At 47.3% G+C, this 24,321-nt stretch overlaps 1 protein-coding gene and 1 long non-coding RNA gene across 5 annotated transcripts in view; both read right to left on the bottom strand.

Moving 5' to 3' along the window:
• Positions 1-25: 25 nt before the first annotated feature.
• On the bottom strand, positions 26-12,078 carry LOC140850446 (uncharacterized). The gene is made up of 3 exons (XR_012133298.1): positions 11,912-12,078; positions 8,356-9,456; positions 26-652 (listed from the first exon to the last, which is right to left on the bottom strand). It is a non-coding gene; the product is annotated as an uncharacterized lncRNA (long non-coding RNA).
• A 7,844-nt stretch (positions 12,079-19,922) lies between these two features.
• VSTM4 (V-set and transmembrane domain containing 4) overlaps positions 19,923-24,321 on the bottom strand; it is a 120,880-nt gene continuing 116,481 nt past the window's right edge. For all 4 annotated transcript variants that reach the window (XM_073241216.1, XM_073241217.1, XM_036999424.2 and 1 more), the window contains one exon: positions 19,923-22,525. In XM_073241216.1, the coding sequence (XP_073097317.1) occupies positions 22,400-22,525 (126 nt within the window). In that variant the 3' untranslated portion in view covers positions 19,923-22,399. The remainder of the gene's footprint in view (positions 22,526-24,321) is intronic.

The following is a 24,321-nucleotide window of genomic DNA, read 5'->3' as shown; positions in this document are numbered from 1 at the left end:
GTCTCCTCCTGTCGGCTTGCCTGCCATACAGGAGCTCATGGAGAGTGAGGGGCCACAGTCAGGAGGCTCAGCTCCCATGGCAGAGCCACAGGACACGGACGTGAGGGCTGCCCATTGCAGGCATAGGGAAGTCAGCCTCAGGGAACTCACCCTGCCTGGACGTGCCTGGCCTGGCTCTGCTCTCCACGGCAGGCTCAGACTTGGTAGGCTCTTCCTAGGACCCATCCTTACCTGAAGGTCAAGGTTCCTACACATACTAATTTTGAGCTGGAGTTCATCCTGGAAAAGTCTGGACTGCTGTGTGACATTTGTTCTCCATCTGAAAATACTTGGCAGGTAGGGTAGCTAGTTGATCCCTCTGAGGAATTCCAGTACCTTCTAGTGCCCGGTCACTCTGAGTGACCAGTTGTTGGACACTGAAGGTCCTCACCCTCATGGCTTCTCCCCACCCCCAGCTCTCTTTGAAAGGAAATTCACTTACCTCTTCAATGAAATCAAGCTCAGCTGGGTACACAGGGATTTAGGGTAGCTCAGCCCCTCAGCATCAGCTCTCCTCCCTGAGGGTTCCTCTCCAGAGAGTACCAGTCCTTCTCATACTTCTCCAAGCCCTGCAGAGCCCCTGGTGGGTGTCCCCAACTGATGAAGCTCAGGCCTGGTGATCAAAAGAAAATGGACTTGTGGCCTGGGTGATCTGGATTCCAGGGGTGGTGGGTCAGTTTAAAGATAAATCTTAAGACCATAGAGGTGGTATGCAGCTATGTCAAAAATAACAAGTGAGGGTTGGTTAGGAAATAGTGTTCTATCTATAAACTTCAAGGTCTTTGCAAAGGGAAGATGGAGGTGGAGATGCTTCTCAGGTCCAGAGCACCCCTCCCTGGGTGAGAGGAGCATGTATCTGACCCCAGGGCCAGGAATCAGCCATCTCCCATACTGTCTGCATGTGCTATTAGCAGACAGCCCATTTGCAATCCCCTAGCCAGTCTGGGCTGCACTGAAGGACCATAAATTGAAGAGCAGAGGGCACCACTCCCCAGGAAGGCCAAGAAACAGGATCATGAATATTAAGGCTGAGCCTGCTGTCATGTTTCAAAACACCATCCCAACACCTACCAGGGGCTGAAAGGCCTGCCAACCAGAGGCTGTCTTACAACATTCTTTCAATGAGAGTTTCCAGAAACCTTGATTCCCCATTCATGGGGGAAAGGGAGACAGGGCAAGGACTTATTGCTGGAGTCTGGGGGCTAAGATGTCTGTGTCAACAAACGTGACTTGTGGTAAAAAGGCTAAAAAGAGAGACATCTCATGCCCTAGGGAAGGCATAGGTGACATTCTGGCTGAAGGAGTCTGCCCAGGCTCCCAGGACAAAGGACCACAAGAGCGGGGGCTGTAACAGCTCTGGAGGCTGGAAGTCTGAGATCATGGTGTCAGCAGGGCTGGTTTCTTCTGAGGCCTCCTTCCTCAGCTTGTATTCAGCCATCTGCCCCGGTGGCCTCACACTCTTTTGTCTGTGTGTATCTGTGTCCAAATTTCCTCTTCTTGTAAGGACACCAGTCATATTGGGTTAGGGTCCTCCCTATGACCTCATTTCACTTTAACTACCTCTTTAAAGATGTTATCACCAAAAATAGCCACATTTTGAGGTACTGGGGATTGGAACTTCAGCATATGGATTTTAGAGGGACATAATTCAGCTCATAACATAATTCAGCTGCAGAAGAAGGTGACCCCACAAGATGGAAGGGCAGCTGTGACTTGGCCATGTCCACACGGAGAGCAGGATGTTATGGGAGGGGTGAGTGGCATCCGCAAAGGCACCCAGCGTGGTGGGCTGGAGGCCAGAAGAACCTGTGGGCAAAGACGGTGAGGGGGAGGCAGAGCAGGGCAGGCTGCTGCCCTAGGGCTGTGGGCTAGAGTCCAGTGAGGGGGCAGGGTGAGCGGGGGCTGGGGGCAGAGATGGACTGTTGACCCCAGAGATGTGTCCCAGTGCCTGCCACAAAGAGGGTGCTCCCAGAGTGTTGCTCAAGGGTATGTACATGCAGATGAATGAATGAGCCATGGTGACAGGCATTTCTGAGTTGGTGATTCTGGGAGTGACCAACAGCTCTGAGTGCCAGCACATCCAGGCAGCAGCCTACATGGGTGGGGGACGCAAAACCAAGAGACGAGGGTGGGAGGAATTTTGAGGAATCAGGTGGTGGGCGTCACACCCAGGATGTGTCTGGGGACAAAGCCAGCAACCTGAGGTGAAACAGTGGATGCCATCCATGGAGCTGGAGCAGTGGAGGCATCTATGAGAGCAGGAGAGAGCAGGACAACGTGGAGGAGGAATGCAGAAGAAAGGCCCACCATTAGCACGCCCCAGTGTCTACATCAGGGACAACCTGGGGACCACCCGGACGCAACCTCTCTCCTAGCGGCACTAAAGCAGGAGCCCCCCGTGTTCCCCGCAGGCCTCTGGCGAGCTCCTGCACAACCAGCTCTCCCATACCCAGAGGAGGGAAGCTGCTCTGCATGCAAATCCTGAAGGGGATAGGGCCACCCAAGGTCCCCATTACAAACCTGGCTATACTTTGGCTCCAGCAGGGTCAGAAGTAGCGTGTGAGGGGTTTGGGGAGTTGGGGGAAGCAGAGGAGGCCCAGGATGGGGGCAAGAAAAAGAGCCCCCGGTGAAGCAGAGGCCCACAGTCCAAAGGTTTTCTGCAACTCCAGTGACAGGGGGCTCCTGCTGGCCTCAGTATTTCAGAAGTTGGCCAGCAGGGCTGGGAGCCCCAACAGTTGTCAGTGGTGGAAGGAAGTCCAGAGCAGAAGCTTGAGGGGTGGGGAGGGAAAAGAAGGTTGGGCCCCAAGGCCCCCCTCAGAGGAGCAACCAGGGAAGAGGCTACGAGCACTTGGCAGGCTGAACTTAGGTGTGAAGGCCACATGGGCACAGGCCTGTCCAGCAGAGACCAGGGGAACCCAGAGCAGAAGCCATGCCATACTGTCCAGCCACAGCACAGTATCAGAGGACAGGTATGTGCAGTGAACATCGTGGATAAGAGCAGGGCTCTGGAGTCCCTCTTTCTGCCAATGTTAGCCTCAGTTTCTGCATCTGTAAAATTGAATCTGGTGTTTGCCTGATGGCTTGCCATGAGATTAAAATCATCTCTGTTGATTTTATGGAGGGAAGAAGCAAGCAAGAGTCTGCCACCCCCACCAACGTGATGCAGTATTTAAACATATCACTTATTCATTCACTCCTCATTATTTTTTCATGATGAGCCAAGCCCTGTGCCAGGACCTCAGGGACAGAGAACCATTTTGTCTATGCACAGAGGAGCTCCCTGCCTGGGCTGGGGACAGACAGAAAAAACACAGGGAACACGCTGTCACATCCAGGGGTCTATCAGGCTGGAGTGGGATGCCCACACAGGGATGGCATTGTTAAGCAATATTCTGGAATGCAAGTCCAGGTCCTGGCAAGAGCAGAAGCCACATGTTGTCCATCTCCCAGGTGAGGCTGATGCAGGCTCCAGGGTTCCCACTTGGAGATGTTGGAAAGACAGTGACAGGACAGTGTAAGGATGCAAGCATTTGTCCTCTGCCACCCCCTGCAGTCTCAGGGCAGGAGCAAGGGGCTTCCCTGGCCTCTGAGGTTGAGGAACCCATGTTCCACTTGACTTCACTTGCTCAGCCTGAGACGGTAGCCAAGCCCTGACAACTTCTTAATAACTGTAGGCCAGCCCCCACCTCCGCCCCTCTGCTGTGACAACAGGGGATTCCCATCCCACCCCACCCCCACCAGCAAGGCCAAAGCTGCCTCTCCCATCTGGAGAAAGCCTCAGCTCTGCCCCCTATCCCAAATGCATGCTGCTTCCCAACCACTGACCATGGAGGGGCTCATCCTGTCCTCCCTTCTCCGCTGGCTCACCACGTCCTCTGAGAGGCCTGGGAAGAGAGCCTGTGCAGCGGGCATCCCTCTAATTGCAGAGAGGAAAGCAGGGTTTTCCAGAACATACAGTGAGAGCACAAGATCAGGGGGTGCATTCCCATCACTCCTCTGGAAGAAGTTTTACCTACAGTGGGTGCCGGTAATGCTCAAGCCATGCCCACTTTTCCATCTGGACATGCCTGTGTTCACCTGGGACATACATATACTCAGAAAGTATTCATTATTTTTCAGAAGTTAGAATTCAACTAGGCATCTTGTATTTGTATTACTTGCTGTCTGGGCACCTTGCTCCCTGGACTTCTTAGAGACCCGGGACAATGATGATCTGCCCAAGGGCCTGAGTCACTCTGTAGGTCCTCAGTGCATGATAGGCGAATTGCTTCTATTGAATGGACTGAAATTCAACAATGGAAGCCCATGGAGGGCCCCATGGGGCTCACTGTGCCACTGATTGAGCTTCCAGGGTCCTTTGGGTCCTTCTGGCCTTGGCTCCTGGGGGACACAGCCTGCTGCCCCAAGCTGGCTCTCCATTTTCATTCCTTTGTGCTCTGGGCTCCATGTACCTAGAAGCCCATTGTGACAGCACCTGCCTCCCTCAGGCTCAGCCAGCAGCCAGGAGTGGAGTCCTGAGAACCCAGTCATGGGACCTGCAGAGAACTCGGAGATTGGATTTGACCACATTAGCATGCAGCCAAGCAGGGCACATCTGGGGAGGCATAGACTCTTCATATGAAAATTCTGATGAAATTTGTTTAGCATAAAATCGAATCTCTCTAAATCAAGCCAATATCAGTTTTAGTAAGGTCTGGGTACACATCATATGCCCAGTGTGTGTGAATGTATATATGAGTGTGTGTGTGTATGTGTCTGGTGTGTGAGTGTGTGTGTGTGTGCTCATGCATAGGGTGGTGTTTCCATTTCATTTCTATGGGCTGCTGCCTGCACCACCTTCATGGGCTTCACGGTAGACAGGAGGAATCTCCAAATTGTTTCCTTCCTCCAAATCCCTCAAAGCTCAGAGGACACTGTTACTGCCCTGGCTTAAGATCTTTGCTACCAAATTGGGCTGACATGGATAGTCCCCTTGTCTAAGGCCTTTTACTGCCATTTGCCAGAAATGCTTCATTATAAATATATCATCTGCAATGACTCAGCAGTGATCTGCACCCTAGGGCACACTTTACAGCCCTGCTGTCTGCACCGAGTGGTTCTTACTGATATCTGAGTGATGGCTCATGTTAACTATGCATCCATGCAATTGTTCATTCACTCATTCATGTATTCACTATCATCACCCAAGGATCCACAGAGGGTCTGTTCTCAGCCTGGCTGGGGCTGAGTGGAAAGAGGCTGAGTCTGAACACCGATGCCTAAGAGTCTATGGCCATAAGGGGTCACACAGACCCTCAAAATGCTATTTTACAGATGTGTGAACCAGGGCCCAGAGAAGGGAAGGGACCTGGCCAAGGTTCCAGGCCGGAGCACCCTGTCTGCAGTACCACATGGCCTAATGCTCCTTAGGGGACATGGTGGATGGAGCCAAGGCAGTCTGGCTGCGGCCCCGGGGGCTCAGCGCCCCACCTTCCTCTCCGATGCCTGGGATCCCACAGGCAGCTGCCCTTCCCCCTTGTAACAAAACAAAGGAAGAAGAATGGGTGCAGATGCTTTTGGAAGAATTTTTTTAAATGGGTTATAATCTTTGTGTCAGGATAGACCAACTTGGATACCTTCTGCAACACGGAGCTCACTGCCGCAGGAGGCATCCCCAAGACCACGAAGTTCTTTCTCCGACTTCAGGCTCAGGTCGCAGGAGGCCTTGCACCTGCAGCTGGAGTTCTCAGAGCTAGGCTGTGCGACCCCCACTTAGGATCCCCTCTGCTTTTGGGGCCTGGCGCCCCCAGCCCAAGGTGTCCTTTCTTCTTCTTGTTTTGTAAAATCATAGTAATAATCACTAACCTCACAAACTGTTGTGCAGATTAAATGAGGCAATGTATATAAAGTTCCTCACACAGGGCAAGGGCTCAGGAAATGCTAATTATTATTATTACTGTCATCATCATTAATGTGGTTTCTCAGGCAGGGCCTGATAAGAGAATAATGACTTTCTCTGCTCTTCTCTCTCTCTCTGAGGCATCATCCCCTCATTCAAATGTTTCCTGAGTTTTTCTCATTCCCCTACCACCTCCAGATTTTTCTATGCCACCTTTATCTATTAGTTATCTTAATATGTCTTTAAGTTCATTCATTTTTTACCTTTAACCTCAGCTAAGCCTTAATGTGTATGAAAGTAGAAGTTTGATGTAGTCTGTGTATTTTCTAATATAAATACAAAAAATAGATGAAAACTAAAACTACCTCTTGTCCATGTACCCCTACAACCACCTCATGGTTCTGGGGTCTCTGAGTCACATTGTAGGAGATGCTATCCTTACCCAAGGTCCTGGGTCAGGTACTGAGTTTGGCCCAGGCAGCAGATGTTCTAGAGAAGCTCAGGTCCCTTTGTCCATGTTGGGTTAGCAGGTGTGGGTGGGTGGGGTGGCGACTCCCATCTCCACAGGTGGCCCAGGAATGCCTTCCACTGCACCATGAGAGGGGCAGGCACTAGGCTGTGGCTCACATCTGGAGGCAGACCTCTAGGTTCAAGGCCTGACTTCCTTTCATGAGCTGGGTAACTTTGGGGAACTTGGCTAATCTACCTGTCCCTTGGTGTCTCCTGTAAAGCCAGAATCATAGATCCTACAGGGTTGTTGTAAGGATTTCATAATATGCATGTGAGTTGGGAGATCCTATCCCAGGAACATGTGATGTTCTCAGTAATATAATCACTATCATTACAATATAGTTATTAATATCCAGTGTCTGCTTGGCCACTGTCAAGGATAGACGTCTTCCTACTAGTGGCTTAGAGACATCTCTGAGCATGCTCCTCCCTCACACCCACATCTAATCTTTCAGGAAATCTCAGCCCTAACAAGCAATCACAAATTGAAACTAAAATGTCAGTACTATTTAGAATCTCATAAAAAATGTGAAATACTTGGCAATAGATTGGACAAAAAGATGGATGTGCAAGTTCCGAAAACTATAAAAACATTGTTGGGGCTAATGAAAGACCTGAATAAGTGGAGGCATAAACTTTGGCCATGGAGCAAAAGGCCCAATATTGTGAAGATGTCAATTCTCCAAAAATTGATCTACAGGTTCAACACAATCCCCATCAAAGTTACAGCAGGCTTTTTTTTGGTAGAAATTGACAAACTGCCTCTAAAACTCAGAAATGCAGAGGACCTAGAATAACCTAAAAATTTTGAACAAAGAATAAAATTGGAAGATTTACATCACTTGGTTTCAGAAGTTGTTGGAAAGCTACAGTAATCAAGACAGTGGGCTATGGCCATGGATGGACAGACAGATTGATGAAACAGAATTGAGTCCAAAAACAGACCCACATATGGTCAACTAACTTTCAACAAAGATGTCAAGGCAATACAGTGGAGAAAGGACAATCAGTCCTTTCATCAAATGGTGCTAGAACAATGGGTATCCATGTGCAAAGAAGAAAAAAAGGAACTGTGATCTACACATCACACCATAAAGAAAACTTAATTTAAAATGAACTATAGATCTAAAGATGAAATCTGAAATTAAACTTTTAGGAAAAATCCTTTGTGACCTTGGGGTATTCAAGATTTCATAGATACAACACCAAAAGTATGATCCATTAAAGAAAAAGTAGATAAATCAGAGATCTTCTGTTCTTTGAAAGATACTATTAACAAAATAAAAGACAAGCCACAGATTGAGAGAAAATATTTGCAAATCACATATTTGATCTGGGACTTGTATCCACATTGCATTTTAAAACTTCCAAAATTCAATAATAAGAAAATAAACAACCCAGGAAAAAACAAAATGTAAAAGATTTGAATAGACACTTCACCAAAGGAGATAACTGGCTGACTAGTACGTGCATAAAATGTATGCTCAGTATCATTATCATCAGGAAAATGCAAATGGAAACCAAATGATAGGCCAAAGGCTATAAAAGTGGCTAAAACTAAAAAGACTGCCTGTAGCAAGTATTGGCAAGAAAGAGGAGCAACTGGAAATTATACACAGCAGGTAGGAATGTAAAATGGTACAACCACTCTGGGAAACAGTTTGGCAGTTTCTAGAAAGATAACCCTTTTCATGTAAAAGCAGCCATAAACAATACATAATTACATAAAGGTGTGGCTTTGTTCTAACACAATTTTATTTATGGACACTGAAATTTGAAATTCATATAATTTTCAAATCACAATATATTATTTTTCCTTTTATTTTTTTCAATCACTTAAAAATGTGAAAACCTTATTTTTAGCTTGCAGGCAAAATTGGCTGCAGTTTGCCAAGCCTTCTCTTGGACAAGTACCTGGGGCCCCTTACCTGAGGAGCATGGAGAGACATTCGGCATAAGGCCCCTGCGGAAGACCCTGGCAGCAGAGCAAGCTCCAGGGTGGGAAAGGTGTTTTCTCCTCATTTTTGCTTGAAACACAGTGAGCCTAAGGGACACAAGCACAGGGGCCTCAGGCAGCAGGTCAATAGGGAAGGGGGGTCCTCAAGAGGCTGGGGGTGATACCTACAGGGAAACTGGAGCAGAGGAACTCCTAGGGTCTTATCCTGGGGACACATGACACTCCCAGATGACTTACTAAAATAACTGAGGGGTCCCATCTGGATGCCATTGTGCAGTAAGAACACAGCCCAGGTAGGTGGGTCATTCCCACTTCTCACCTGAACCACAGGCTGGAGAAGCCTGGGGACCCTGGGGTCCCATGATGCAGAGTGACCATAATCCTGCTCACTAGGGTTAGGGGCCTTGACTCTTCAGAAGCCTACGATGACCAAGGGATTGGCCAGTTGTGCACCTGGCCACTTATTGCTCAGAGTAGTGAGTCGTGGTTACTCCAGGCAGCCTAGAGGAAGGGGCACCCAGCTTCCAGTCTCCGTAGTGGTGATCTTTGGGAACTTGGAACTATAGCAGGGTCACAAACTGGCAGTTTGGGGGACCAAGTAGAACCTGCAGGTGTCTTCTTGGGCCCATCATTATTTTGCATTTGAATGCCTTGAGAGTTTTGGGTAGCACTTCCAGTTTGCAACAGCTGCTGCCATTTCCTATAGCTTTTATTTTGCAGGCTGCCTCCTGCAAATGACTAGACTGGCTCCAGGACCCATCTCAATTTACAACCACTGGGCCAGCACCTCGGGGCAGATGCAGGGCTTCAGAAATGTGCAGAAGACCCATGTACTGCACACAGGGGTGGAAGAGCACACCCACAATATCCCATTGGAGTGCCCACCCCTTTAGGGTCAATAAGTGGCTTGCAAGTATTTCTAAACAATTCACTATGGTGTCGCCCTCTGCCAGGCACCTTCCAATTCGTTCCACACTTATTCATAATTACTTATCTGGCACCTCTTCTTCTTTGTGCCGGGATACAACAGTGAATGAGACAGATAAGTGCCTGCCGTCAGGGAGTTAACAGCCTAGTCATGGAGGCAGACAAAGAAGAAATGAGATCACAGTTAGTGAGGAGCTGTGTCCTGTGAAATGAGACATCAAGGGACACTCAATATTGATGTTAAGGGACACCTTTCAGGGAGCTGGGAACTGAAGGGAGGAGGCCCTAGATGCATGTTATCTCACGTCATCTCATGTCTTACAGTTAAGGACACTGAGGCTCAGAGAAACCCAGTGTCCAATCCAAGCAGAAGCAGCCTGAATTCAGCTGAGTCTATCTCACCAGGAACACTGTGTTACAGTGAAGAGCTTTGGGTCTTGTCAGAACAGCGCTGAGCCCCTCTCAGTCTCTTCCAGTGTCCTTTCCTTGGCTGTGAGATGTGGCCCACCCTGTCACTCTCCTGCTCTTTCTCCCAGGATGCAGCATGGCTCTCTTACATGGGCTCCACAGGACATCTGGATAGTATGTGGCACAGGGAAGGGTGGGTGGGCACTTTGCTGTTTGCTGTCTCCCTCTGCCTGGACTGTGCCATCACCAAGATAAGGGACCATGACTGCTTCTTCTCTGAACACCAGAGCCAAGCCCAGGGCCTGCTGCAGGGGAGGTGCTGATGCACAGCTGTGAAAAGGACCCAGTGGGCACCTTGTGGGCTAGCTCGCTCAGGAGTGTCCTGGGTCTGGGTGAGGCAGCATCCTCTGGGGGAAGGGGAGGCATGAGATTTTTGTCCCTTCTCTTCCCATAAGGACTCCTAGGATTGCAGGAGAAGATGATCCCGGGGCCAGAGAGCCTGCACCAAAGCACCGCTGGCCCAAGGCTAGACTCATCCCGGGCCCTTACCCCTCTGCCTCTATCCCAGCTTGGTATTGAAATTTCCCATTTCCCGGTCAACTCCCTAAGCATCTGTGAGGTCCTCAGGATCAGAGATACTGGCCTGTTAATTTATCTCTGTCTGTACTGCCTGGACCAGCTGGTCCCATGTGGGTACTCCATGAAGGTGTGATGAATGACTGAATGAACGACAAATGTTGCACCAAAAGGAGCCTCTGAAAGTTCTATAAATGTGTCTTCTCAGTGTCCTGCCAAGGACAGACATAATGAACTGTGAGTGTGGGCAGCCCACTGTGGCTGGGAGGGGCCTCAGGCTGGGAGGGCAGAGCTCAGGCAGTACCACCGGCCACATAGTGTCCTGGCTGCCTTGGCCTGGGGGCCAGCAGATGCTTGGCTCAGGACTAGGAGTGAGGCCTCATGGTGGAAAATTGAGGTGAACAGGGAGTAAAAGAGACAAAGAAAAAAAGTGGGAAATATAATGGGACCAGGGGCTGTTACTGGTCCCCTGGAGGGGGCCCCTCTTGGGAAAAGGCCTTTACAGGGGGCCAGAGGCCTGGTAACCAGCTCACCACAGCTGGACCTCCCCAGGTTGGCAGCCTCACCACAGCTGCCATCAGCTGGGAGTACCAGCCATTCCTGGGGTCTGGGCACAGTGCTGTGGACTTTAACCAAGCTGGGAGGCCCACATCACCATGCGGCTGATGCCAGGCCTCATCATGCCTTCTCCCAGAACAGTGCATCCTTGGCTGGGGAGAAATACCAGCTGCCAGACTCTGGCCAAGCCCAGGGCTGTGCGTGGGGTTCCCTGTGAAAAATAACACAGATGGTGAGCTTCACCATTTCCTGTACAACACATAATTAGGTTAGATAAGAAACTAGCTGTGTCTAAGTGCTATAAATGTCTATATTAAGCTATTTTGAAAGTGCCGAGCACTTTGACATTTCAGAGTTCAGAGTAATTGAGGTATTGAAATAAAATTGCTTCTGTTATTTAAAAGGTCATTATCGTCTTCAGCTAGATATATGAGGACTATTTTCCACTCTAGTGAGCCGTTCTCCCTGGCACAATTAGTATCGCTTGAGCAGAGGCCTGCTGGGGGACTCCCACCTGCAGCCCCTCAGAGGCCCAAGGTAGCCATTAAACATGTGGAGCAGAGGAGAGCCCCTGTCACCCAGAGCTGCTGCCAGCCTTGGGAGTGGCATCGCTGTTGACTCTCCGCCTGCTGTGTGCCAGCCCCTGCCTCGGTGTTTCCTGTGCAATTGTGTCTCATCCTCATGGGAGTTCTTCAAGATGCCATTGCTGTCAGAACATTGTGGATGCCGAATTGAGGCCATCTCAAGTGAAGGCCCAGGGGTGTGGCTGGCTGGCTGAGAAGGAAAACTCTCACCGACCACCCTTTACCAAGCACTGAGCTTGCCCCAGGAGTCTGCTAGCCCTTCACCATGCTGGCTCCTTTAAGCCTTGCAACCATCTCAAGAGGAAACATCCCCAGTTCATAGGTGAGAAAACCAAGCATCAGAGAGGTTAAGAAAGCGGCTAGAAAAATGCTTAAAGTCTCAAGAATTTTAAGAATATCACCCAGTGCCTAACCCCACTACACCCCATCTTTCTGCCACATCCTGACCCTCCACCAGCCTGTTGGTCCTCATACCTTCAGGGTTCTTCTCAAAGAAGAGAAACAATGGTGGCCTCAGCTGGATGACTCGGGCAGATGGATTTAATCCAGCAGTTCCCGGGATGGCGACTCTGCTGAACAGGGGCGCTGGCTTCCGGTAGAGCTGGTTGCCAGCAGAGCAGGGGCTTGTTGGGGTGCTCGTCATCCTCGCGAGGCCTCAGAGCCCATCCACCCTCATCAGTCACATGGGGTTCCGGAAAGGCCCCAAATCAGGGACAGATCTCAAACTATACTCTGCCAGCATGACTTACTGGCATGTTCCACTACATAAACCAACATTGCAGCTTTTCTCCGATTCTCATTCAAGACACTTCACCCCACCCCCCGGCCAGTTGTTAAGTTAAATAGAATGTTCTTAACTACAAATTAGATACCTAATTTAGTATTAAATTATATCCTTGGCTATCATTGAGTTAATATATCACAACTTCTAAATGTCCCTCAAAGGGAAACTTCACTTTCAAAGGCATCTTCCTCTCACCAGTAGGGGGCCCACTACTCTAGGGAGGGGACAAACGGCCACAAGTCAGCCAAGGCATATCTACCGGGCACTCCATCTGTGTGAAGTCTTCTGCTGGGCAATGAGGAAAATCTTCTTAAAACACACACACATCCTTTGAAAGCAGAGTCTCCAACAAGTATTCGTACACCCACCTTCACAGCCACACTATTCACAGTAACCAAAGGTGGAAGGACCTTCAGAGTCCACCAATGGATGAATGGATGAGCATTGTATACATACGATGTATGCATACAATGCAATGTATACATATTGGAACAGTATTCAGCCTTAGAAAGGAAGGAAATTCTGACACATGCCATGATACAGATGAACCTTGAGGACATTACGGTAATGTAAACCAGTCACAGAAAGGCAAACACTGAATGATTCCTCTGAAATGAGATCCCTAGCATGGTCAAATAGAGACAGGAAGTATAAACGAGGTTGCCAGGAACTCAGGGGAGGAGGTATGGGAGTTATTGTTTGATGGGTACAGAGTTTCAGTTTGGGAAGATGAAAAAGTTCTAGAGATGGATGGTGGTGATGTTTGCGCCACAATGTGAATGTACTTAATGCTTCTGACCGGTACACTTAAAATAGCTTAGATGGTACATTTTGTGTTACGTATGCTTTACGTTTACGTAACACAAAGCAAATAAAAAATACAAAGTAAAGAAACATGGATCCTACTGCGTGATCGATACTGCAGGAGACACAGGGCAGCATGCTGGGAAGCTCAAATGACAGGATGCAAAGTCATCTTTTTATGGTTGTCTTACTTGGGTTCATCTATGGGTAAAAGTCCTATTTCTCTCTTTTGCCAGGTGTCATTATGTGAGCTGTAGAGTCACACTGAGTTACTAAGAGGAGAAAGGAACATGCAACAGGGCAGATGGTGACGTGACGTCACTGGGGTATGAAAGGCGACTCGACACAGAAGAGGAATATGACAGGGATGAGCCAGGCTGGGGTGTAGGGGGTCAGCAGGAGACACCTGTGCTTTTGTTAAGTAGTGGAGAAAGACCAGAGTGGCCAGAAATTAGACCAACCTCTGGCCCTTTCTCAGAGCCTAAAAAAATGTTTTGAATCTGGGGGAGAAATACAGCAGGACTTCCTTTGAAAAGTTTAAGCAACTTACAAACATAAACTACTCTCACTACCTTGTTCCAGAGCTGGGATCTCATCTGAGAAAATAAAACATTCTCTACACCTCTACACATTAGTCTGAAACTAGAGACTGAGGCAGGTATCTTTCTAGGACATCGAGGACTTTTCCACCAGACCCAAGACCTCAGCTATGGTCTTCTGACAGCAGTGGTCCCAGATGCCACCAGGAAGTCCTGTGGGGCCAGCCCTGGGCTGGGCTCCCGGTTCATCCTGGCCCAGTGCTTCTCTTGGGAAAGACTCCAGCTCCTTCTTGTCCCAAAAAAGTGGAATCTCTGTAAGGTCTCTGAGGTGCTAGATACCCCAGGATTCCCATCATGCCCCTGCCAGGCCCGGCCACAGCCAGAGGGCACTGCCAGTCACTGTGGCCATGTCACCCCCCCAGACAGCATGTCATTGCAGACTGGTCTCAGCTGGAATCTGGCAGAAGGGGGCTGCCAACAGGACAAATGTAGCAATGTCTTTTTGCTGAGTTGTGTAAGTTCTGGATAATGTGGTTTCGAGCACAGGGTTTGGATGCCTTAGAGAAGAACAAAATCTATAGGAAAACAAACCCCTTCCATATGGGGTGTGTATTTTTTAAGTGTTCTAAGTCCCTTCACTGTCCTCCACTGTCCATCCCCTTTCTAAATACTGAGAAGCAGATGGATTCTAGGTTCTATGACAGGCTGCAGGGACAGTGTGGTGACAAAGCAGACAGGGACCTGTCCTCAGTGGGGCTAACTCTTTCCTAGGGAGGAAAAAAACATCATTTGTTATCCACAGGAAGGAACCCTTGTGCTAGGGAAGCAGGGCCAGGAGCCAGAGACTAGTCAGCCGGAGACTAACTGTCTAGCCTCACAGAAGGCCCCAGGAGCAAGAAAAGGGGGTAAGTCTGCACCTGGCCTTGTGCCCGATGTTTCACATGGGCCAAGTGGGTCTCAGCAGATGTTCTGACCCCCAGTGTAAGCTGAGAGGAAGCTGCTGGCAGAGCCAGTCCTGAGGCTAGACAGTCCTGGGCCTGTGGCACCCGCTCCCTGGGCCTGGGTCCCCTTTGGGGGCTCTCCACATGCCTGTCCATCCCCAGCTGACCTTTGGACCCATGTGCAGGGTTGGTGATCATGACTATGTGAAGCTAACTTTTTCAATCTTGTTGGCCCTGGCCATTTTTCACATGGGACACTGCAAATCAGAGAGCTCAGAGAGCTTCTCGAAGACACACAGCAAGTAAAAGGGGGGGGGATTCAGTAAAAGAAAAGTCTCTGTTAGTCACCACACCTATAAAAGGTGGTGTTCCCCGATGTCATTGCCTTCTGGTGGCTGGGGCAGAGAAGGCCTGCTGCTCCACAGTAGGCATGACTTGAGCGGCACTCTCCTGGCTGGTTGTGCCCTGGCCTTCCTTTGGCCACCTCCCCACTGATACATGGCAGATGCCCAGGGGGGCTACATGTGGCCCTCCCCATGGCCAGTCCTGGCTGTGCTTTCCCTGTCTGTGTAAGCAGAACCCCTCACACTCCTGACAGTGGAGGACTCTCCCTACTGCCTTAGATGGAGGTTGCCCCAGAGCTTGCCCCACTGTGCTGCCGGGAGGTTGCTACCAAAGCAGCCGCTGTGTCTGTGCCACTGAGGAGCATGGTGACCCTCCTGGGCCTCCTGTTTCAGGCCTCTTGCTCTAGATGCTGCTGAAGCTGGAGCTGCGCAGCTGCCCATGGGTGCCTAGCGGCTCAGTGTCAGCTCGGAGACCTGCAGTACTGGCCTATGCCCAGGACTGAGCAGCTGCCTCTCGCTGCTCTGATGCCCCACAGCCACTTAGGCCGAGCAAACGGGTTTGGGGGGCAGCAGAAAGGTTGCCAAGACATGGTCATGCAGGGCCTGCACTGCCGCAGGAGGCCGGGCCTCATCCCATGGGCAGCTGGGACAGGATTTTAGGCAGGGGAGTGACTGGCCAGTCTGCACTTCAGAGGCATCCCTCTGGAGGGATGGAGGAGATGGCAGGAAGGCAGGTTGGGTGAACATGGTGGTCCCTGAGGGAGCTGATCAGAGGTGACGGAAAGCAGGAGCCGTGTGGATGGAGACAGGGGTAGGTGCCTGTCATACGAGGGAGGAACGCAGGAGGTAATCCAACCCTGGCTCTGTCATCTTTAGCAAACTACCTGAGCTCTCCAAGCCTCTGCTTCTTTATCGGCAGATTGGGATAGAACAGTATTGGCTTAATGAGATAACACAGAAAATGTGCTCAGCATGATATCTGACCCCTGGTATTTTTCAATAAAAGTCAGCAGCAATTCCATTGTCCTTGCTAACAGCCTGCCTCTCCAATGACACCAGGTTGCCAGTCTCTGGAGATTAATGGTGGCGATCTTAAACAGGATGTTAGGGACTAGGAGGCTGGGACACTTATGATGTGGCCAGTCTGGGACAGCGGCTTCTGAGAGGTATGGCTGGTGGGTAGACATGGAGTTCAGAATGGGGTCTAACAGGACCCATGGAAGTAGCGTCCTCAGGCTGCAGCTGGAGAGTGGCCAGAGACACAGGTGTGGAAGTAAAGAGAAAGACATAAGATGGAACCTTCAAGCAAACCATCACTGACGGGCTGAGTGGAGGAAAGGCAATTACACAGATCACCTTAGGCGCAAGAAGTACAACTAGGTGAGGCGGTGTCATAAAAGGCAGGGAGTCAGTTTCAGGAAGGGAAGGTACACCTATGTGAAATGGTGCAGAGAATAATCAAATATTCTCTGCACTAGAACACACACTCAGCAATGATCTCTGCTTGGGCAGAGCTGTGCTGGGCGCTAGGGGATGAAGGCAGCCAGCACCCTAAGTGCAGATGTCCAGATGCAGAGGAAAAAGCAAGAGAAGACGGCTTGAGAGGCAGCCTGCCCAGCCTGGGAAATGCCCATCACTTCAGAGAGTGAGGGAAATACTAAAGAGATAAAACAAGAGGGGGATACATGGTGGAGAAGTCCCCCAGGAAGCTAGGAAAGGAAACCAAGCAGGGATGAGGCATTTTTAAGAATGCCAAGCTGGCCATGAGGTGAGCTGGGTGCAGTCACAGGGCATGCAATACTTGGGGACCGTAGAACTGGGGAACAGAGGGTGGGGGGCTGAAAAGGACAAGGATGGAGAAGGTCCTGCCAAGGGGAAGGCTGGGCAGCACCAATCTTTACTTGGCTGAAAGACTAGCCCTGTAAGAGGCCAGACCTCACCCAGCCAGGAGAAGAATGGGATCAGATAGGCTTTGTGGAGCCAAGATCAGTAATGCAGGTGGGGGAGGCATGGGGTGGTGCTCCGGGCTGGCAGTCAAGAGCCCATCTCCAGCACAGCTCTACCAGGTCAAGGGACCAACTAGCAGGTCCCTTCCCAACTTCTTAGTTTCCCCAGCCATAAAGTGACAGGCTTCGTCATGATGCTCCTAGGGGACCTTGCAGTTAGGACCTTGGCATCGAATCTCTAAAGGTTCCATCTTTTGAGCATGGGCTCCTTTAGAAAATCGAAGAGAACATCAGACCCTCACTGACACAACACATACTTCTTGCATAAAAATTCCAAGGTATCTGTGGATTCCCTAAGATCTCCCCATAGACCCAGGAGTCTGAGATCCTAACCAAACTCATAAACAGGAAGCAATCACACCCAACCACCCCACCAGCTTGAATGCTGTAATAAAGGAAAACTGAACACTGGTTCTTTCAGCAGCAGTTATGGCCCCTACACAGACCAGATACTAATGAGTTTTTCTCCTGTTTGCTGATGGAGGATACTTGTAATAAAGTTTAATGTGGAAGAACAAGGTGCATTTAACCAAAGCTGTAAACATCTCTAATTCTATTTAAAACTATAGGGTGCAGTACATTAACATTTAACAATCAGACACTAAATTAGTGTGGAGCTAATCGAGCTGTGTTTATTAGAATGCAGGCACCAAGTCATCTTTTATCAATGACAACAGAAGGAGCCGAAAACTGCAATGGCCACCCCCACATCCCACACTTTGCATTAATTAAGAGTCTCCAAATCGCCACCCTATGGAAAGACACTCATTGCTCTGGAGAAAATATGCTGAGCCAAACACCCGCATGCTCGGTGTAAAAGTCTATCAGCCTTGTGCACTTGGGGAATTGTTTTCTCCTACATAACAGATTGTTTTAAAAGTGTTAAATGTGCAATCTGAATTAATTTGAAGGAGCAAAAGCTTAGCCTCTTTTCTACCTGACCTCTGAAGAGTTCACACTCCTGAGACCTTCCTCCTTCAAGAAACTCCCAGACACACCTTTGTCCAGGGCCCTGATCACTTGCCCTTCTCTGGTCTTGTTCAGGCTCCTTGCCTGCTTCAGGACCTGCCAGCAACAGTGTTCCCCACCTCCCCTCCTCTCTGAGCTGCTTCTCCCTGGGGATTTTTCTCACTATCAAGGCTTCTTCAGCTGTGACCCAAATTCTGATGACATCCCCAACCTACCAGAGGTTCCAGATCCACATTTCCCAACAGTTTACATCTTGCCACTCAAAATGTGGTCCAGGTATTGGAAGCATGGGCATTCCTGGGAGCTTGTTAGAAACACAGACCCCCCAGGTCCCACCCAGACTTCCTGAACCAGAATCCACAGTTAAACAAGATCCAGGTGGTCCATGAACACATTACAGTTTAGGGAGCACTAGTCTATCCTATTCATCTGGGCACACCACTATAGTCCAAGCTCAATTGTCCACGCTGAAGACAGACCCTTCTTTCTAACCATGAATTTCTTGTTTTTCATCCCAGTGAAAAGCTTCGGTTCAGTGTATGGTGTGGGGGTGGGTTTGGGGATCAAGACCCCACCATGTGGATGCCTCACCTTGTATTGGGCTGCAAATGATGCAGAACTGGATGAACCCTGACCCTGGAATCCTAGGTCAAGGGTACTGGAGAGACATGATGTTCTACGCAGACACCCTGTAAACTTTCGGGCTAGCACATAAGGGCCCCCCAACATCCATATGACCTGGCTTATTTGAATCTCTGCCCTGTGCCCTTCACCTGCTGCTGCTTAGAACCACTCCAGGTCCGCGGGCATCCCTACTCCCAACCTGAGGGTCACTCCATTAGAAAAGCCTCAGTCCTGATGCCTGATGGCCCCTCTCCATTGAGACACGCATCTTCAGAGCCCCGGGAGGGCCCACTCAGTGAGAAGGTGCTGAGCACAGCAGGAGCTGCGGCTGCAAGTGCACTGGAACTTATTGGACATGATGTAAGTGGGCTTCTGGGCATGACACTCAGTGCAGTTCTTTTGCTTCCAGTGTTGGGAAGCAACTTTGATGTGTACCTATTAGTCAGAATTTTCTCTGCTGCAAACTGACTAGTTTGAGGAAAACCAGGATTTAGATGGGGGAAATGGGGTAGTTTATTGAACTGAAAAGAGATCTGAAAGAGGAGTCTGGGGCATTCTAGGGGCTGAGAGGTGGGATTTTGTGCTTCCAGAACATTCTCTTCCCTACTTGTCTCTCAACATCTACTGCTTTCTCCAAGGCTTCTCCACTTGGCAGGTGAGGTCAATTGTATTCACATGTGATATGTGGTTTCCTAGATGAGCTGCCCAAGGGGAACATGGATTCTTTCTCCCGAGGATTTCAGTTAGCCCAGACCAGGCCTCATGCCTGCTGTGGATCTTTTCTTTTGTGGCCTGGGGCATGAGCCCCATTCTTCTACCAGCCAAGGTTATAGTCACGCACATCAAAGGCTGAATGATGAACAAGGGTATGGAGAGTCCCTAAGAGCTTCAACTGGTTTAGTGTTCTCACCCCAAGTGAGTGTTTAGGCTTAATGATGTGTGGGATGAGCCAGATGACCATCAAGCACTAAAAAATATGAAGTGTCCTATATCATTTTCATGTCAGCAAGTATCAGAAAGGGTAGGCCTGGCTTTTTCTTACTTGTTCTGTGGGCTAACAGAATCATGATGCTTTAATGAAGAGGTGATCTCAAAGAAACACAGACCCTTTCTTCTCACCGTACACAGCTGCCTCAGTTCAGGGCTTGGAGATCCCCTTTTCCACTTCCTTGCTTCCTTGGATGATGCCATGCCGTGCCTGGCCTAGACTAAAAGTCACCACCGAGTCTGAGTATCTGCACTCTGCCTACAAGAGCCACTGCATTCTCAGCGGTGGGTTCTTGTTTTATTTAAATGTACAAGCAATTGTCCATTTTGAAAAGTGCTTATATTATAATTGTTCCCACAGTTACTTATAGTAAAAATAAGTTGAAGAATCTATCCTAATTCCTATTTGAATGATATGTTTCCCCTTACCTTTAGAAATATCAATGCATGGTTAGTGGTGTATTTGATAGAGAATGAATGAGGAGACTCACTTTTTAGGTTTATTATGACAACATCAAGATTTATCATCCCAAAGAAGCGCCAGGTACAAATCACCCACTGCTTCCAGTTGTGAGCAGAACTTGGGTGGTTTGCTTCTGGAGATAACAGTGGGGCAATCTCTGCTAAGATGCTTCAATAATTCCCTTGGGAAGCATTTTCAGTAGGAGGTGATGGTCTTGCAGCCTCCTTTTATACTCATGGCCAGGAAGCCCCCTGCTCACACACCTTAGTGTGGATATGTGCCACTATGACTGGAGTTTTGAAGAGTCACTAAATCTATAACAGTTACTGGTTAGACTAGTGTACTTTACCAGCTCTAAGAAAACGTGTGCTCTTCTTAGTAGAATGTGCTTATTTCTGTATGTGATGGTCTTAAGCTCCTATTGAGTTTAGGGGATGTTTTGGGGTGATTGAAGTTCAAATCAGTTCTGCAGGGGGCCTTTTGTCTTCTTTCTTTCTCCCTATGATCTCCTCTTCACATGTCCTACTCTCCACTCCCACCTGGCCCTCCTGTTGGACTCTTCATGCAGATTAGGAAATCACCCTCCTTCCTCAAAATATCATACAACCTTGTTCCGCTGGAACACTGACATGATAAAATAGGATGTCCATGATCATTCCGATACTAATGGTATATTAGCCAGGTATCCACCTCTCCTAAAGCAGGCTCTGGGAAGGTCAGGGAGTTCTTCCAAGTGGTCTTCCTTCCTCAAAAGCTGTGTGGTTTATTCATTACCTTTGAAATCTGCAGAGAGGGAGGGAATGAGATTCAGGTGTAGGCTGGAGAGAATGACTTCCTCTTTGTAAAGTCAGGCTATTTGTGCCTCTGGAACATCATACCTGCTCCCAATTTGGACACTTTCCAAACAACCAAAAGAGGCACTCATAAGCTGTTGTGAATCTTAGGGAGTATCACTGTGGAGCTAAATTCATAAATGAACATTTACTTTTTAATGCTAATGCAGTGAGAATATTAAATAATAAAGGAATTTTCATTTGAAAATAGGGACTGGTTTTAGCATGAATGTTAACAGTGTACGTGTGTAGCACTTGATAGTGCCCAAAATCCTGCAATATTCATAATCCCATTACAAGAATTCTATGAGGGGTTAAGTTGCCTTTATATAAACATGAGTCTGAGATTATTCAGGGATGAAAAACTCAACCAAGTTCACATGGCTATACAGAGGGGCACAACTTGCACTCAAGGTTGTGTTGAAAATATATAATTTACCATATGTACACGGTCCATTACAAAGCCAAACGATTTCTGTAGTGTGCAATAAGTAACCAACCAGGGCACATTCACATGAAAGTGTCCTTCACAACACAGCTGACAAGATGGCTGCCTTCCCGAATGGATCCATCTTCAGGGCGATCCTGGATTTCAAGTCTGCAGCACAACCTCCCCACGTTTATATGCCGTGCCTCCCTGCTTCCCCTGACCTGAGCCCATTAGGATTTGCATGTGAAGCTGAGTTGGACAAGGCACTTTGCAAGAATGGGGACCCGAAGACATACTTTTCTAGCTCAGCTTGTACTTCCTACTCTCCTACCAAGGAGAGACCAGGTAAAAGACTTTGCTCTCACACAAGTAGACATTCGATTAGAGTTGCTAACAGTTCCAAGAGGCCTCCAGTGGATGGCAAATTTCCCTGCTTCTTTGGAAGAATTTAAGAACTTCGTGGGAAATATTAGTTTCTATATTGGCATAAGTCCACCCTGCCAAAGGGGTGGAAACCCTTTAGAATGGTGTTCTAACCTGTTCCATGGCCTTGGGTGATCCTGGGTAGGGAAACAGGCATGGGGGTGTTCAGAGACTACTCACTGCTGGCCTAGACCTCAGAACCCCTACAATCTGCCCTTAAATCATGAGGGTCAGTGCATCTATTTAAAACAAGAGATGCTATCTGGAGTGACTGCTTGCAATAAGCAGTTTGTTCTGCTCTGGGTAGCCTAGCAATACTATCTAATCCTCTGAAAACCAGATACTATGTATCTACCATCTCACACATTGGCCTATAATGGCATTTCCTCTAGCTATATACTATGAGCTTGATATCAGGGATACAGAAAGAGCAGAAGATTAAAATTAAGATTTAAAAAGATTTTTAAAAATAAAAATTAAGACCCAGAGAAAGAAGAAAATGTGAAGTTGGCTCAGCAGAGAATCTCCTTGGGTGCTCTCAGAATCAGAGTTCTTATTCCTCAGGGCTCAAACCCAGAGAAGTCTTGTCCTGGGAGATTTGTCCAAAGGGTGTGGACCCTACTCTTTTGCAGAGAGGAGCCTTCAAAACTTGTACCTTGTATCTGTCTTTAAAGGTACCTAGAATACTGTTGGCACGGGGCTCCCTACCACACAGAAGGCACAAGTGAAAATAGAAAAATAAGGACTTTGTTTCCAAGGTTTCATAAATAACCAGGGTGGCAGGTATTAAATAGGACCACGGAAGAGGGACGGCGTTACAGCTTGTTCTCCTCAAAGAGGATCTGGGCATAGACAGTGCTGGCGGGGATGCCTTTGGCAGCCTGGTGCGGTTTGATCAGCTCCAGCTCAGCATAGGTCAAGTTTTCCTCAGCAATCTTTGGCTGGGAAGACAAAACACAACACAGTTTTAGCTGACCACAGGGAGTTCTGCATCATGCATTCATTCATCAGACACGCATTTTCATTGCATTTAGGGAATTCAAAGGGGAACAAATGGACAAAAATTTACAAGGACATACAAAACCTAAATAACACAGTAATAGAGGTCTCATTGTCTTATATGGTACACTGTGCCCTACAAAGAGACACTATGATTTATTTTAAAGTAGAGACATAAAACACTAATAAAAAATGGTTAAATACTAGACCACAAAGCATACTTTAATTCTGAAAGGTAAAAATAATGTAAATAGTAGTGTCTGATCAAAAGGAAAAAATAAAGATATGAGTCAAAATATCATATAATTAATGACAAATCAAGAATAGTACTACCTAGAAATTTTCTTAAATGACTTAACCTATAAAAAAATAAAATTTCAAAATATCTTGAAAACAAGGATAAAAAAAATACTATGTAAAGAATGCAGTACTATGAGAAAAATCATAGCCTTAAATATTTACATTAGACAATATGAGTTCAATGGATCAAGCATTCAATTCAAGTAGAAGAAAAAGAAACAAAATTAATGAAAGAAAAGTGGAAGGAAGGACCAATGCAATTAAAACCAGACTGTATGATTAAGAAAAACAGAATTATAAAAACATCAAAAAGCTTGTGCTTGGAAAACACCAGCAAAACAAATGGAACAATAAATTAATCAAGATAAAAAGGGAAAAGGCATAAATGAATAAAATAGGAAATGAAAAAGGGGATCTAATGTAAATGAAGGAGATCTTTTTATAATTAACAAAATTACTTTGCTCAACTTACTGCCAAAAGTTTTGAAATACAGGATAAAATGGGTAATGTTCCAGAATAATATAATTATAATTATAAAATTAATTATACACATATAAATATATGTTTAAAAATTATAAAATATAAATATAATTATAAACATTAACTTTGAGAAATATGAGTGTTACTAATTGTTATCAAAAAACAAGGAAAGAGAATAAAAGAAAAAGGGAGGGAGGGAGGGAGGGTAAAAACAGAGAGAGGAAAGAAGAAAGAAAGCAAGGAAGGAAAAGAAAGAAAGAGGGAGAGAGGGAGAGGGGGAAGGAAGGAAGAAAGAAAAAGGGAGGAAATACTGCCAAAGAGCTCTTTCTCAAACACCCAGCCCAGCCAGTTTTATAAGAGAATTTCTAGAAGAAATTCACTTAAGGAACAGATAATTCCAATGTAATTAAATTGCTCCAGAGCATAAAAAAAAAAAGAAAAACAAATATTTTAGAACAATCTCATTAGCAAAAATTTTAAGTCAAATTTACTCCGAGAAAATGAAGAAGCCCATTAAAGGATAGGTAATCATATTCAAGTTGATTTATTCCAATAATGCAAAGATGGCTCAATACTAGAAAAATCTACCAATATAATTCACTGTAGCAATAGATGATAAAAAAAAAATATGGTCAGCTCTATAGATGCTGGAAAGGCATTTAATAAAAATTTTAACATGTTTGTTATAAACAACTTTTGAATAAAGTAGTCACAGGTGTATATTTTTTATATTTTCTTACCAAGATTAAGGAACATTATTGAAATAAAGAATTGGTGGATTATAATAGAGTGATGTCGGCATCATGACAGTGCGAGTTGTTCCTTTTTTCCTCTCCCCTTCGATTTACAACTAATTGGAAGTCCACAAACAGATTTTTAAAAAAAGAAGAAAAGCGTCTCTGCACAGCATACCAGAGAGATCCATCCATCTGTGCACCTGAAAGTGGGCGGACTGAA

The sequence above is a fragment of the Manis javanica genome, chromosome 7 (assembly GCF_040802235.1).
Source record: "Manis javanica isolate MJ-LG chromosome 7, MJ_LKY, whole genome shotgun sequence".
Classification (NCBI taxonomy): domain Eukaryota; kingdom Metazoa; phylum Chordata; class Mammalia; order Pholidota; family Manidae; genus Manis; species Manis javanica.
The sequence above is the reverse complement of the archived record's forward strand: the minus strand, read 5'-3'. Positions and strand labels throughout refer to the sequence as shown.